The 16557-nt window shown below is 40.5% G+C and overlaps 1 protein-coding gene across 1 annotated transcript; it reads right to left on the bottom strand.

The window, feature by feature from the left end:
- Positions 1–1010: 1010 nt before the first annotated feature.
- LYZ (lysozyme) lies at positions 1011–10224 on the bottom strand. Its single transcript, XM_086739955.1, is given in 3 exon segments — positions 1011–1536; positions 2426–2584; positions 10173–10224. Coding segments are annotated over 3 exon segments (546 nt in total). The 3' UTR covers positions 1011–1201.
- Between the last annotated feature and the right edge of the window lie 6333 nt (positions 10225–16557).

The following is a 16557-nucleotide window of genomic DNA, read 5'->3' as shown; positions in this document are numbered from 1 at the left end:
TTGTCAGTTGGTTTTCGTGGTAGATAACTATTCATTTCTGCTGTAGCACAGCAGAAGGCTTATCACTGCAAGCGAACGAGTTATGCCTCTGGTTCAAATGTATGCAAGTAACACCTATAATTAAAAAAACATATATATAAAGACTTGAGAAGGAGAGGGTCCAGTCATTTCCATGTTGTTTGTTCTGTACAGCTGACGGTTCTTTGAGTGAGCATAGTATTAAAAATTCACTGACAGCGTTTCATCCTGCTTAGGTGTGAGTGACTTGCGTGGGCAGTCCTTGTCTGCATCAAAACAAGCTGGCTTAGCAGGGCCCGTTATTTATGTTGCTTTCTAGCACAGCTAAATGTAACAGAATATATGATCAAAATGTTTCCTTGTTCTTGTAGGAAGGCAGTCATCTTCGCACAGTACTCCAAATAGCAGCAGAGGACAGGTGACCCTTGAAACCATGTTAATTACCAGAAGTGGCAGGCCTGAAGAGTCTCTGACGTTACTTTTCATTATTGATTCACTTTGGGGCAGGGAGTGTGCCGGGCTGTTGGGCTGTGTGAAGCCAGAGATCCACATTGAGGTGGGTTTGCACTGTGTCTCTGAAGAAGCCCACCAGCTCTCTCTGAACTGCTGGTGACACCAGGGCACTGCCCATCTGGCCCCTAAGCAGGGTCACACGTGGGGGGCTGTGCTGGACGAAGGGTAGTTAATTTCTCCATTTCCGGAGGAGATGAGTCTGAAGGGCTGCTCTGCTCTGTGCCCCAGCTGCACCCTCTGGTCAGCCCAACTCTGTCCATTCCCACGATGGACTGGGGAACTCGGGAGACTCCTCCAGGGATCCATGGCCAGACCCTACCTGCAAACCACTCTCCAGAGCTCCCCCTCCTGTTGCTCCCCAAAAGCATGTGCCGGGGCTCCTGGCAAACAAAAAGATGGGGAACACCATGCCTAACCCACTCCTGGGAAGCAAAATTTCCCAACCTCGTTCCTTGTGTGAACTAGATCTCACATGGACAGTGCTGCTCAGCTCTGAAGTGTTACAGCTCTTCTTGTTAAAACGAAGCAAGTTGGCAAGAGTGGCACATGGGCCGGTCTTTTGCAAGTGGTGAAACACTCACTGTCTTCAAAGAAAAATTAAATTTCCTGAGGTTAGTGTAACTTCTAATTAACAAACAGCTTCTATAGAAACATCTTTACTCTGGAAATATTAAGAGAGGCAAAAAGGGGAACAATGCAGCTCCTGCTGTAAAGAAACCTTTTCCTCCCACGTGCGCATGATGGCCCTGCAGATCTCCCTTTGGAAAGGGATGCAAGTGTGCTTGAGTGTTGTTCTGCTTTGTTTTTTAAAGACAGGGCTGTGACCAGCCTTTGCGAATCTATTTGCAACAGGAATACAGAGGGGCAGCCCATCACAGCACCACTTGTAGAAACTGAGCTCACCTGAGCGGGGGACATTGCACACATGCGTGGCCCTTGAGGTCCTGCCACCATTGCACCACCACCAGCTGTTGGTCTGTAAGACCCGTGTTTCTGATACAGAAAATCAAAAAGATTATTGTATCAGGAATGCACATGATGGGGGGGGCGGGTGGTTCTTTTATTCTTTAATCCAGCCAAATATGAAAAACATGCAATATCTTAACTTCGAAAGTGTCCTTGGAAAACCCAAACACAGGATTTCTACTCTTGTAAATAAATCCCAGTATGCTTCTGTACATCGCTCTCTATATATCAAAGCATGAATCAAGCCCAATATATTTTTCCACAAAAAAAAAAAAAAACCAACAGAGGAAAATACTACCACGTCCAATTTATGCAGTGGTTCTGAACAGTTAATCACTGCTGGCCTTCGCCAGGACAGAAATGAAGCACAAATAAGATTTCACAAAGGAAACGTGGGAAACCAGCGCAGTGCTGGGGCCCTCTCACCACCGTTACTGCCCTAAGGGAGAAAATGCAGACATTGGGAACGGCCAAAAAAAAAACTCCTGCCAAAGATAACCTTGTTTCTTTGCTGGTTCCTGCCTGTAGGAGTGCGGGTGGCCCAGCTGCACACGCATCTCATGGGATGTGGACGAGCGGGTGGGCTGTGCCCCGCTCCAACAGCACAGCCACTGCAGGCAGAAGGAACCGCAGCAAGTAAAAACAGCGCAGTTAGGAACTGGGGAGGTATGATGAGACAGGCTGCTTCTGGGAAAAGCTTCCTGATGATCGTAGCTCTACTAGACTCTGGAGGAGCGGCAGGGAACGTGAAGGTAAAGAGAAAAGCTGTAGATAATACCTGCAGTCTGTGCCAGCAGAGATGGACAAAGCCAGTGGGAACCTAACCTCTAAACTCCGGCGTTCTGGTAGACCTGCTCAATTTAACAAAGCTTGTTAAATAGAAATTCCCACCCCACATGCACCCTGGAAGTCACGAGTGGAGACTTACAGAATCCCAGGCTGTGTCCTCAGAAGTTATTCAGTCCAAGATGCTTCATAGCTGCTACCACCTCACACCTCTCCTAGACCTTCCCCACAGCAGCCAGGGGTAGGAGGCAAAATGCAAGGATTAGCCAAAACTTAATGTTGCCAGGGTAGTGCACACAGCCTCTTCAGAGACCATAGGCTCTCCTGCACTTGTCTCTTAACCTTCTCCCATCCCCTTTTGGTAACCAGAAACGCAGCCTCTTCAGTACATGGGCATTTCCCCAATACTTAAAACATCACTCCAAAATTGTAAAATTTCTTATACAATGTGGAAAGGCACAGGAGGACAGAGTAACATTATCTCAGAAGAATTTTGTTTAAATTCTGTCACAATACCTACTGAAGAGGGAGTTGGCTATCTAAGCTCTGCTACTGAGGTTTATTATTAAATTATTATTAAAGTCCTGGTCTTACTGCACAGTTACTGCTCATCATAAATCTATCACCATTAACAACTCAACAAAAATAGCCTTAGAAGATAGAGAAGCTTTAGTTGGCTTAATTACTGTTATCCTCTGGCTCTGCAAAGGTGTTTTTTTCTAGTCAAGTGCTGAAGTATGGCAGTACATCATTTGCGTATCGATATAAGCAGCCTCATCATGCTGCTTGCTGCGTGTCCTTACACGGCTTCGGGAGCGATGCTGGGTTTATCAGGGCTCGCGGTGCAAGGGGGCTGCAGAGCAAGTGAGATGGAGCATCACGCAGTAGGAGGGGAGGAAGAAGCACATGCAGCCTCCTTAACACCAGTGAGGAATCAACTCTCATCTACGATCTCCCCAAGTAGTGAAGAAGGAAAACCCCTCTGCACTACCCACCAGCACCTACCTATGGTTCATGTTTTGATAGTGGAATTAATGCAGAGAAGTGGGGCTTGCAGCTAATCTGGAGCCTTGAGGTTCAGCTTGCAGAGGTTTTTTTTCAGTGGGCATAAGAAAGCTGAACTACCACAAGCAGCTCTACTTTTTAATCACATTCAAAGCTGGTTACTTTTTACTAGACTTCAAAATTCAGATCTGCTCAATTCATTTCAGAAGGAAAGTGTTGGCAAGAAGCAGTATGCCTGCTTACGATCTTACTTGATTTGCTTTGCTAGGGCAGCTTTGTATGGGGAATTGCAGGCGCTTTGATAGGGGGGCTGGAAAATCGTCTCTGTCGTGTTCAGCAACATCTTTTAGAGACCAGCTTTTCACAGTGTCTCATTTCAAAACACAGTTGTTAGAGAATAGCAGCTTTTAACACTACTCCTAGACTCCATCTTCCACATTAAGCCCCTTGATGATACTGACTGCATCATGAAATCAGCTAGTTCACTTCAACAACTGCAAATTGCACTTGTTTTCTCCTTTTTGAGTATTGCCTCGTAGTCAATCAAGTGGCCTGGGAGACCTGGGTTCTTATTTGACCTCTGCTGAGGGCAGTGAGTAACTAGGCAAAGGGACACCTAAATACCGTAGCTATGCACTAAAGATCTCAATCTCTTCATGATAAATGCAACTAAAATCTTTCCAGTCTTCAAATTTACATTTGTTATCTTCATTATTTTTATCCTCTTACTCACAAGTTGACTCTAGTAACCACAACTATGCTATCACCAACAAGGAAGAAACAGAAATCTTAAGAAACTCCTGTCTTGCAATCCACAATTGGCATTTCTAAATACCAGGTCTGAAATGCATGGCTGTGTTGGCCAAAGATAAATCTTCACTGTTACTGTCTCATTCCCCTGCCAGTGGTGGTCTGCCAGCTGCAGATGTATCAACTCTGGCTGATCTGCTTGTTTTACTGCCAAGTAGCAAATGGGGTACTTGAAGCCACGCTTGGAACTTTAGGGTATCACAGAATGGCTGAGGTGGGAATGGACCTCCAGAGGCCATCTGCTCCAACTCCTCTGCCCAGACAGACTCCTCTGCTACAGCCACTTGCCCAGGACCACATCCAGATGATTTCTGAATATCTCCAAGGGTGGAGGCTCCACAGCCTCCCTGGGCAACAGCGGAACAAAGAAGAATGAGACCTTAAACAAGCTTTGTGAAGGACGGAGACGCGCTGGAAACCCCAACAAAATCTATTAGAGCGTCTATGTTATTTCAAAGTAACCATATAGCAGGAGCAATAAAATGCACAAACTCGTCGACAAGGATGTTCCTCTGTAGTATTTCAGGAATGACTCCAACTGCTAAGACAAACTGGTAGGAATAGCAAGGGGCACGCGGCTTTCAGCCAGACATCTTTTGTCACAAAACTGCAGCAACTCTAGTTCCAGTGGTATCAACTAACGGGAAGAAAAGAGATTGAAAAATTAAATGGCCGCTAAAGACAACATAAAAATAGGCTGGTATTTGTTTAGGACACAAAGTTAGAAGGAGCAGAGGTCAACAAGGATTTTATATAGGAACAACTGAATGATCTAGAAAATGGTGTAGTAGAAACAGAACAGAATTTAAAAGCATCAAAGCACCTAGGGGCTCTGCTGAGACAAAAAAAAAAAAATCTACTGTAAATATCTGACAAGACTACACACCCCCATTGATGACAGGGTCTACAGGAGGCTGCAGCATGGAAGGTAATTTCAGTAAATGAACTAAATGTTAATGCAATCATACAAACCCTGTTAAGACCCCATCTGGAATAGCACGTGTGTTTCTGTTAGAGGGATATATACCCTCTGCTGTTACAGGAAAAATTAACTGAAAGGCAAACATGGAAGAACGGGGCAAGTGGGTGTAACTCATCTGTCCCAAAGAAGAGAACCACCCTCTTAAAACAAATTTACCAAAATAAAGACGGATAAAGTATTAACTAGTTGTTGTGAATGCCTTAAGGGGTGAAGTACAATGGAAAGGGAAATAACAATAACAATATTTGGACAAAATCAAATGAATATAATCTGGCCAAGAAGAATTTCAGGCAGTGACTTGGAAGGTTTGTAACCACTGGAGCAGGGGAACAGCAGGACAGCTTTCCTATAGGAAAAGCAGGAGCAAAAACCCCAGGCAGACCCCATCTAGTCTTAAGATGAATCTCAGAAGGGGTTACAAGACATGGTTAGCTGCCCCAGGAGGGGACTGAACTTCATATCCCAGGCGACATCTTCCCATCCTGTGTTGCTACTTCACTTTCTCCTGTGGCCCTGCAATGAAGTAGGCTGAAAGGCATCCACCCCTCTCCCAGCCCCTCTTATCTTTAATCTGCCATGTCGAGCATGACTTGTCATAGAGAAGACTGTTATGGGAGAATGAAAAATAAATAAGTTGTTGGGTGGTTGTTTTTTTTTTTAAAACCTTATGCAAAGATTTGATTGCCAAGAGATTAATGGATTCATTGTCTGAATGTTCAATGTTGTTACCAGTATGAAAACACATTTAAAAAAAAAAAAAAAGAGAAAGAAAAGAAGTGGCAAAACTGGAGAAACTGGCACTGGACGCATGCTCTGTGCCTACTGAAATAAAGGAAATCGACTCAAATGGGGGGCAGCCTTCAAAGCAGACACTTCTAGAGTCACAAGTAGGTTGTGGCATACGGCCAGCTACGGGGGAAAACCTTTGTAGGAACAAAAGTGGAATGAAAAAAATCTCTCCTTCCTACCAGATGACGTAGGAAGGACTGGAAATGGCTGGGATCGTTTGAACTAGATCGTGTTACCCAGGTTCCTGCCTATAAGCAAAGGGCTGGGAGTGCCCTGAAGGACACAGGTGCTGAACCTGCTTCTGCCAACCTTTTTTGGGGGGGCTGCTACACGTGATCTGCCACAGTGATGTAACTGTTGAGCTCAGCCTCCGCCCAAGTGTGCAGTTTAGGTGAAGCTTTATCATATGCAGCTGTTGTGAAAGAAACGGGCAACGTACAGGCAGCTGTCTGCTCCTTACTAAGCAGAGTCCTTCACCTGCCAGCCACACACAGATACCGGCACATGCCATAAATAAAGAACAAGTTCCAACTCCAGACTCTGAGCAAAATTACCGCGTGCCTCGGTGTCCTTACCCAGGTTAGGCCAATCCAAGATTTAATTCCAATTCTGGAATTAAATTTGCCTCTTTTTTTCCAAGTTAAAAAGAGGTGGGAACATTTTTATTCTCCGTCAGGGCCTTACATACAATCTCACAGCAGCTGACGTTCCACATGTGTGATATAAGACTTTCCTCAAACTTCTTCCAGTCCTGGAAAGGACAAGTCGGAGTGAGGGAAGAGACCTCCTGCTCCAAGGATTAGGTGCAGCTGGAGGTAGCACAAACCTGGCTCCGGCAATGAACACTATACTGCTGTCCCTCTTGCTAGCCCCAAGGGTTTTAACAGACTATTAATTTAACTTGGTGGTAATGCCTCTTTTTTGTTGTTGTTGTTTTGGCAACTTGCCAGTTTTCTAAATAAAAACTTGCATTTTTTGAAACTTTCCCTCCTTCTTCAGTAATGCACTCAAGCCCCTCACAGTTAAAAATCCAAGCTACTTATTGCTGTAATTATAACAAAAAATGCTGAAGGAGGTGATAATGTAGAGTTTAAGAGGTTTTTTTTAAATTAATTTTGAGTAAATGGCATAAAATTACGGTGTTTTTTACATTATAAATAACTAAATGGAGCAGTCAGGGGATGACTTAAAATTAGGAGGGCACAGTAGGGCTCCCACATGACAGAAAAAAAAAAAAAAAGTTATTTTTCTGAAGTATCATACTGTTACCACTGTGAAAGAAACACCATGAAAATTTTCCTGGACTCCGGCTGAGATGGAAGCCAGCCAGCAAATAGCTTTAATCATTCTGGAGAATTTATACTTACACAGAGAAGTTCAAAATACAGCTTTTCTTGCAGAGAAAAAGGCTAATCACTCTCATCTGGTTTTATAGCTGCTAATAAAACACTGGCCTTCTCTGACCCTTTTAATTCAAAGTACTTTACATATTTTTAAAAAAAAAAAAAAAAAAAAAGAAGAAGAACCACCCACCACACAATTTAGACATTATTTTCAACAGTTTCTTCTGCAGGGCTCTGTTGGCCATTCTACACCATTCACCATTTTCCTTACCCTTACACTACGGGTCTTTGAGAAAATGTGGACTGTGGACATACATCTTGCAAAGATTCCAGGCTAAATGATTTACAAAAGCGAGAACTAGAGTTTTAATTATGTGTAGGGTCCAATTAACTTTTTGAGGTGGGAGCCCAAGTCCCTTGCAGCTTGACCCATGAATAAGGATTCTGTTTGGGATGAATGGTCGGTTTTCATCCCCTCACACCAATGCGGATCTGTAACACATCCCGGCAGAGCCACATATTTTTTAAGTGAAGAACAGTCTGCAGATTTTAAGAGGTGGCAAGGTAGCTGCCTGTCTGTCAAAAAGAAGTAGCTGGCTAAACAGGGAAAGCGGATACCAGTGAGCTTTAGAGATCAGTTTTAAGCACCAGTTTAACCATTCTGAAATACAGTGACTCCGCAAAGCTCCTTGCTCCGTCAGAGGCAAACGCTGCCTGTTCCACACGGGAACCCACCCATCTTCTGCCGCATTTTGGAGATGTGTTTAGATTACAGCCAACAGCTTCTCTGCCTGTGTGGACAGTATCTTCCAGTGTTTGCAGTGTCAAAGAAAGGCTTCTGAGTATTCAGGTATTTCTTTCCCTCCAAATGTATTATACAGGAAGACATGCAGAGGAACTTAACAGCAGCACACTCAAAAGGCATTCAAAAGAATATGCAGAAAATAAGGCAGGAAACATGGATTTTTTTCATGAGGTGTAAAGGCAAGGACCAAAAAAAAACCAAAAAAAACCCAACAAACACCACAACAACCCACCAGCTTGTTTATTTGGTGGAAAAAGGGGAAGAAGCAACTACCATCCTATCTTTGTCAATTCAGGACAGTTGAGGATTGTCACATCTAGTTCTGCTGACAAAGCTCATAACTCATAAGGAGGTGGATATGTGGGATAAACCAATGTGTGGACATCACAGTAATTAGACAAACAAGAGTGGCAGGCATAACAATTCCCAAGATTAAGTGAAGAGGAGTGGAGAGAGTTTTTCATGCCACTAGATGGCAGGAGGAGACCCCTTTACACCACTTGTGCACCTCTGCGCTATTTTGACTGAATCCTTCCTTGAGGGACAGAAGACTTACAGACCTGACTTCACCATAAATATGCAGGACAAGAAGAGGAAATCTAGTCAATGAGTATCAGTGCTAAGGAGATTCAAGTGTTTTGGAAAATGTGTTCAACAAAATATATATTTTTTTTTAAAGATCTGTTTACAGGGATTCATTTCTGTGTAAATGTCATTTCTGTAAAACTGGGAAACTCCTTGCAAATAATTCTATTTCCATCTCCCACTTACAAAAAGAGCATGAGGTTTACAAGAATTACTGCTGTCTCACGGGAAGCAGAGTGCTAATATCGTTTTTTGCAAATTGTTCAGAGATGGATAAACAGACTCAGATATTTAAAAGGGATAGCAATCTTCTACTTGCAGCAAAAAGATCTATATTTCTAGAAATAAAAATGGTCTACAATTGTTTTTCACGCCGTCTTTCCAGGAGTACTAAAAAAATAAGAAAGACAGAAAATTTTTGATCACTTTTGAACATCATCTACTTTGTATCTCAGCATTAAAAGCATGAACTGACCAGCATGTTTTCTATAATACTGTACCTTATGTTACGTGGTTGAAAGAAAAGGGAGAGTTTCTTCTCTGACTCACTTCCAGCTCGGAACTTAAAACAACCGAAGTTCCACCTGTCTGGTTAGCACCGGCCCTTCTCCCTCCCTCAGCCCAGTGACAACGCTGCACCTCTCTTCTTGCAACATCCTTGAAGATAAATGTGCTGCCCCTCCATCAAACTGCTTCTGCAGTTTCTTTTGCAAACCTCTCCTTTCATCTCCAGTTGAAGAAAGGAAACACATTCTTAGGTCACACTCACTTAGAGCCTTTAGAGAAGCAACAGAAAGAGGCCACTCTTGTACAGCTCCCAACAAGTTACTTTTACTGGGATGTGGAACAGGCTTATCTCCCTATTTCCAGCCATTTACTCACCTTTTTCAGAAGCAATCACTTGCTTTTGTATCTTTTGACAGGTAAAATGGATAAAAATTTAAGGCAACTAACACACCACCTTCCTCTTGCACTCCCAGTTAACTGTGTCTCTTACACAGCTCCTCTTCTGAGCAGCAGCGGCCTTACCTGCTCTTGTAGAGCATGAATGAGCATCAACTCTTTAAAATTAAATTCTTCACTGTTTAGAGTAACCTGTGTTCTTAGCCAAGATACATTCAGAAAGTCAGGTAGATGTGTCATGCTTTAACTATTTTAGGATATGCCCAACCCACCGTCGGAGGTGTTGAGTGTGCAGACCACATTCCTTTTACAAATATGCTATGCTACCAGACGGTTACCTGTGGAAAAATACAGAAGTTAACTTGGCAAACACAATTCTCAGTTGACTGTCTTCCTTCTGAGAAGGTGATGCTACAGGCCTCCAGGAAGACTCGGCTAATTCCCAATGCAAAACAGAGGTTCTGACCCCTATATGATCATGTCTGTGTTTCCTTTCCTGGCGTGTTATGATTTGTTATAGTCCAGGATTTCAGGGTAAGCTCGGAATAAAGACACTCAGGTGCCTGCACCTGATTTTCCTGTAATAATGTTTGTAAAAAAGTGATCTTTGTGATCATAAGCTACATGTACACCTCCCGTCTGCTCAGTCTGCAGTGGACAAACTTACCTTTCACAGCTTCGTAGACTTTGCTCTGCTGATTTTGGAACTTGATTTCCATTGTGCTGCTCTTCTTTTTTTGCAGTTTACCATGTCCCCTGGACCAGCTGCAATATTATGAAAAGGTTTGAAGGACGAACCAGGGGAGAATAAAAAGGTAGAGAACAGCACTAATACTCTGAGTATCTCTCCCCTCCTCAAATTTAACAGGGTTTAAAAAGGACACTTCAAACTACTTACTCAGTGTCTGCTTTCCAGCAGGTTTTTAGGTGTCTTTCATTTCCACAGAGACAAATTTCAAAAACTAAGACCTCTCCCCAATCACTAATGCTCCTCTATCGACAGGAAATGCAGCAAGGTGCCAGCTTTGCAAGAGAAAGCTCAGCAGTGAGGCTGGGTCAGAATGGGTGCAGTAGCAGAAGGGAAGACTTTCTCCTTGCATCAAGACATCCTGGGGACTTTGCTGTCCCACTGCCTGTGCTGCAGTATCTGCAGCAGAACATTTGCACCAGAACTCGAGAGCTACCTTGCAGTCTAGAAATCTCCCTTCAATTGCAGCTAGCATAAAAACCCACGGCTCACAGAAGTGACTGTTTTAGGCTCCCCTGCAAAAACTCACAAATGCCATCCACCTCCCTCTCCTCCAAAAAACCCGCCAGTCAATATTAAGTGGCACACAGTGAAGCTACTCAGCCAGTGCACCTGTGCCTGTCCTGGTGGGAGTGCTTTTGTGTTTTGTTTTGTGGGGTTTTTTTTTGTTTTGTTTTGTTTTTTAAAGCCTGTAGCCCTCAGAGGATAGAGTAGACAGGAAGGGTTAACTTTTTCTGAAGCCAGTTGGCCCTCATGAAGAGATGGCAGAGAGAAGGCTTCTGCACCAGTTTCTATATAGCTGGGCAATGGAGTGAGAGAACAAGCAATAATTATTCTCCTGAAGCCTGGATTCCAGCAGGATCTCTCCTTCCAGCTCACCTCAGGTTCTGGGTCTTTCAATCTGCAGCTGCTATGGAGAGGACACTGCAAAAGGTCAGATGTAAGGTTCTTTTAAGTAAACAAGAAACTGTTTTCCTGAAAAGACATCATCAAATTATTACATTGTCTCCAATTCAAGGGATGACATCTTCCCCAGAGAGCTTACATGGAAAGAAAAAACAACCCATATTCAGAGCGCTTACCTTCCTCGTTCTTCTGATACCATTTCAAATCAGACCTCAATGATCTGGCATCCTGGTTAGACAACCTGTGCTTGAACACTCACGCAACAAATCCAGTCATGTACTACTGAATCCTCACTGTATTTATCTTAGAGTGTACATCCTATGTTTTTTTGGGACAGGATGCTTTACAATTCTCTCCCATTCAGCAAGAGGAACTGTTGAACACTCTAACCTAGACGAAAATTGCAACGAGTAATTTTAAAATAAAGAGTTAGCAATGACTTTACCCTGTGCGCTCCACTCAGAAGGAAGCCTGGAGTCCCTTGAAGCCCACCAGCCGCAGCCCAACACTCCCTTCCCACCGCTGTCCAAAACTTTGCTTGGTCAACGAATCCGAGTGAAGGCCCATGCTCATCCAGTTAAAAACCCAGCTTAACTGTGAAATTCAGACAGTGCAGTAAATAATCAGTGGCCAAGTCAGTTTTCCTATCCTGTTGCTTGTTATTTTGAAAAATTAAAATTTGAGCCCTTTAGAGTAAGCAAATCTTATTTTTGTTACTACAGGTTTAGAACACTAGCCAAACAAATTCAGGATCATTTTCTAATGAGCATTTTGCTTCCTCTACACAGATGTATACAATCACCCACCTTCATTCGTTCAAAAAACATGCTTAAATAAAGTAATGAATGTTGTGTTTTTCCAAGCTAATAAGATTGCAATTCAGACTTCTTGAAGCTATAACAGATTAGAGGGCAGGAAAAAAGAAAAAAAAAAAACAAAAAAACAAACTCTTTCCCAAATGAAAATCAGCATTGTCACATAATCTTATCACTGCCAAATGCTGGAGGCTCATCACAGACAAAAGTGGGACCCAACAACACTGCTAAATGGTACCAGCAATCTAAGATGGTACAATGGATACAGCTCATTTTGTGCTACAGTAAATGAACTTAAAAAAATAGTATGAATTATGAAAAGTTCACCATTAGTATGGCACAATATGGCAATTTTAATGACTTTTTGTATATAACATACAGGTGTGTGTTTTACATATACAATGTTCTTATTTAGGCGCAGAGTAAGACATTTGACCATGAAACTACAGTGCCAAAAGTACTTTTAAATCATTACAGGATGGATACTGTCATGGGTACTAGACTGTCTGCATAAGGTGAGCTGACAACAGTTCAACCTGCCATACAGCTGTTTTACCACCGCCATGTTTAACATACGTGCTTTGTAATTATTAAATTTGCCAGATTTAGTCAACTCAAGCAGACAGATTAAAATAAAAAGGTTTATCGTGACTGGTTTAATGCCTCCCATATAGCAAGCTCACAGCTCCGAAAATTAGTACACTTGATTCTGAAAATGTAATTTTAAGGGACTGAAATTGCTTTACATAGTTGGCTTTTGCTTTTTTCTTCAGTTGACATATTACACATGGGTCATTGCATTTTACAGAAAAATGTCTGACAAAAAAAAAAAAAAAAAGGCTGGCTTAAGAAGTCTGCACTTCTCACTCATTTTAAAGTCTGCAAAGTCTTTAAAGACCAGATGAAAAGGACAAGATCTAGTACTATTTCTAGATTCGGAAATAATTATAGCACAAAATCTAGCTACCACTATGTTAGAATATCCACGCTTAATGTCTGAATATTTGAAAAGACTCTGACATAGTGAGCACTGCAAAAATATTAGACAAGCTGAAATGAAGACAGACAAAAGTATTTTTAATATAAAAATGGTCTTTATTTCTTCAATACAAGGTAAACTACTATTGCAGTTTAAGACCAACACAAAAGTTGGACAGCAAATTGCTTAACAGTCTCCTAAAGGCTGAAAAAAAGAAACCCATGAAAGCTAACAGTTATGCAATATTTCAAGTATAAACATCTAAAAAAGATGAAATGATCCCTAAACTCAACTAAGTACCTCTGCTGAAAATGTATTAAAAATCCGCATTTGCTAGGATACCATCTTACCTTGTTGAGAAATATAGGTCTCCAGAAACTCAAGTATTCAACAGACTCTTTGGCCTGCCGCTATCGGGAAACTGTTCAGTATACATATAAAATCCTTTGGAGTCAGGCATTCTGACAGACATCCATTTCCTTACATTTTGCATTCTAGTTGTGCATTCCAACTTGGACAAGCTCCCCTCCTGTATTTCAAAACCATTTCTTGAACAGTTTACTCATACATCCTTGTGCAAAATGAGAATCAGGAAATGGAATGGTACAGGAAGACAATCCAGCCATTTGTTTAGAAAGTCAGCAGTGCTGGTAATAGTCATAAAAATGTTAAGGTTTACCAAATAGGAATGTATTTCACCTTTAAAACACTTGGTGTTTTTTTCCTTTCTTTTTTTTCTTTTTTTTTTTTTTTTAAATTTTAAAAAAGGACTTGCGCAGTAGTAAGGAAACTGAATTTGCAATCACTTGTATTTATAAAAGCACACACATTCCTCGTTTTCTTACATTTGAAGATCAAGGGAATGTCTGTTTCATAATATAGTAATAATATGCACAGATTAAAATATTTTCTATTACAAAATACAGTATACAAGAGGGTGAGGCCAAAGTCTATTACTTGAATATACTCCAAAGTGTTAGCACTGAATCATGTAAAATCACATTACATGGTTTGAAGAGATGGTGATTTTTTTACAACTTAAATGCTCCATTTCAGTGGGATGAATGGTATACTCTTTACTATTTTCAAGAGACTTCAATAGAACTAGTGTATTTCCAAAGAAGCTTTAAAAGATTTAAGCAGAGAGATAGGTCATATCAGAACCTAAAACCCACTGCAATAAGTGAGGCTATAGAATGGATTAAAGAACTAACGAGTGCATAATATACAAACAGAATGAAATGCTTTATCATACTTTTTCCAACATGGGGGGGAAAAAAAAAAAATCCCACAAGAGCATCAAACTGAGGAACTTCTACGCTCCAAACTGCTCCTTAGTAATTCATCCTCTAAAGCTAAAATGAATCTAAAAGTACATAGCATGTCAGATCTTAATTTCAGGGGGACAAAAACAATAAAACCCCAAAACCACTTCAACATCCCCACCCGCTCCCAGCCTGTCTGCAATATTAATTGCAAGGCATTACAGTTGCAAGAGACAACACTTCTGCATAAACATCATGACTAATTAGCATGCCGCAACCATTATGTTTTAAGACTTATGCAGTCAATTACCAAAATAATTTAAATCATAAACAAACCCATCTTGCTTTGTTCCTACTTCAAAATACTTATTTCCAAAATAATTCAATCTTCTTTAAGTATAAAGGCATTGACCTGCACTTCTCAAGATCTTGAGGGGTTTATCTTTCGATGCAGAAGGAATTTAGTGTCTTGGGTCTCTGAAGAGTACCAGTCAAACATGCATGTTTTATATTAGAATCTACATGACTAACAGTATCTCAATGAGCATCATGGTAGGAAATTTAAGGCTGTATCTCAGTTGACACAAGAACCAATGATAACTTTAAGAGGCTACATATAAAAGTCTATAAATAATAATAGGAACAAAGTTTGTTTAATCTGTACACAGAGAGCAAATGGATAAGAAAAGGAAGTCAGGAATTAAGTACTTCTATAAAGAATGCTATGTATTTTTACTAGAAACACAGATGACCAGTATATACAACATTTAAACCTCCAATTATCCACATACAACTAGGAAAACATTTACAAGGGTTTGGGTATGCAACTAACCAATCAGGTAAAAAAATACAATTAGAAAAACTAAGCTTCACTGATTTCAAAGGAATAAAAATAGAAAACACTCACTCCTTAAGAGGAAAAAAAAAAAGCTAAATTGAATAAGCTGTCTTGTGTAACACAAAAAGAACAGCTATCCAAGCTACCCACTGTAAATAAAAATTTGAAGAAGTTCTAACAAACTTTTTTCAAAATGCAATCAGAACTAAAATTATTGGCACAGAAAGCAAAAACAGAATGAGGAAAAGACTGTGCAATTTTCAAAATGCTATGTTCTTCTTCTGAAGAACTATTTTTGACCTGTCAAAACAATAGTCCAGTAGAAGTTCTACTTTAAGAAAAATCCTCTACTTAAAAACAAACCTCCAGTAAAACAACTTCTGACCACCCCGAAGTCATTACTTGTTGGTTTTGTTTTCCAAGATAAAGGACACAGCTTTAAGATATTATCTTCAATGTTACTTATAAAAATCAATATTTGAAAGAAATAAAGTATTTTCTCACAGACTATTTTGTCCTTTCATCAGCAAAAGGAGATGAAATACAATTGGATGAATATCAAAAGAGCAGAGCAGTAGCCATCATGGCATCATCACCAGTCAGTAAATTATCAAACTTCTATTTCCTGAGCATGCACAGGAAATTGCCAGTAGCGTTTAATAAAACAAAACTTGGTAAAAATTCTACTACAGATCCAGTTATACATGATGTGCATTAGACATATTCCTTTTTGGTGTCTATTAGGGTCTTTGGATTTTTTTCTGTACATTTTTTTGTTTCATTTAAAAAAAAAATCTAACAAATGAAACTCACAATAACAAGAGAGTATTATCTAAATGGCAACATAGTACATATATCAGTTAAAACTAAGTATTTGGAGAACAGGCAGAAATAAGGGGCTCATACAGGGACCTCATCTCTCAAACCACAATGATCGCTCAGTGTAACTTATTTTCCCCCTGCTATTCCCTCCCTGCTATTTCCATTGCCAGCAATGGAAATCTATACGCTAGTGAAAAATTACACTCTGTGTAAAAAGAGCAACAGTCTCCTTAAATCTATTTCAATGCAGAGTAAAATATTAGTTCCTGCATAAAATGTTTGTAAATTTACTTTTTTATTTTAAGATTTAAAATATCTATGCAATGGAACACTACTTACCTGCTGCCTCTCCAGTATTAGCTATCCCCCATGTAACAGCTACAGGCAGGTTATTTCTTCCTTAAACTTATTACACACAGCAGTAAACAATGTTTTTAAGTAAAGAAATAAAAATTACAACAGTACTGTTCTGTTTGTAATCAACACCTATTCACAAATAGCAGGAAATGAGTCATGACTTGTTTGATACAACTTTCAGTTTTACAAAACTTTTAAAAGGTAGTTTTCATTTTCAAACAGGATTAAACAAACATGTCAAATATCTTCTCAGTAGCAAATAGTTCAATAAACATCAGTGATCCCATGCATGAGGAACTGAGGTACACAATTTAAGGAAAAA

The sequence above is a fragment of the Chlamydotis macqueenii genome, chromosome 1, assembly GCF_036417535.1.
Source record: "Chlamydotis macqueenii isolate bChlMac1 chromosome 1, bChlMac1.mat, whole genome shotgun sequence".
NCBI lineage: Eukaryota > Metazoa > Chordata > Aves > Otidiformes > Otididae > Chlamydotis > Chlamydotis macqueenii.
Note: the sequence above shows the minus strand (reverse complement) of the source record. Positions and strands in the feature narration are given on the sequence as shown.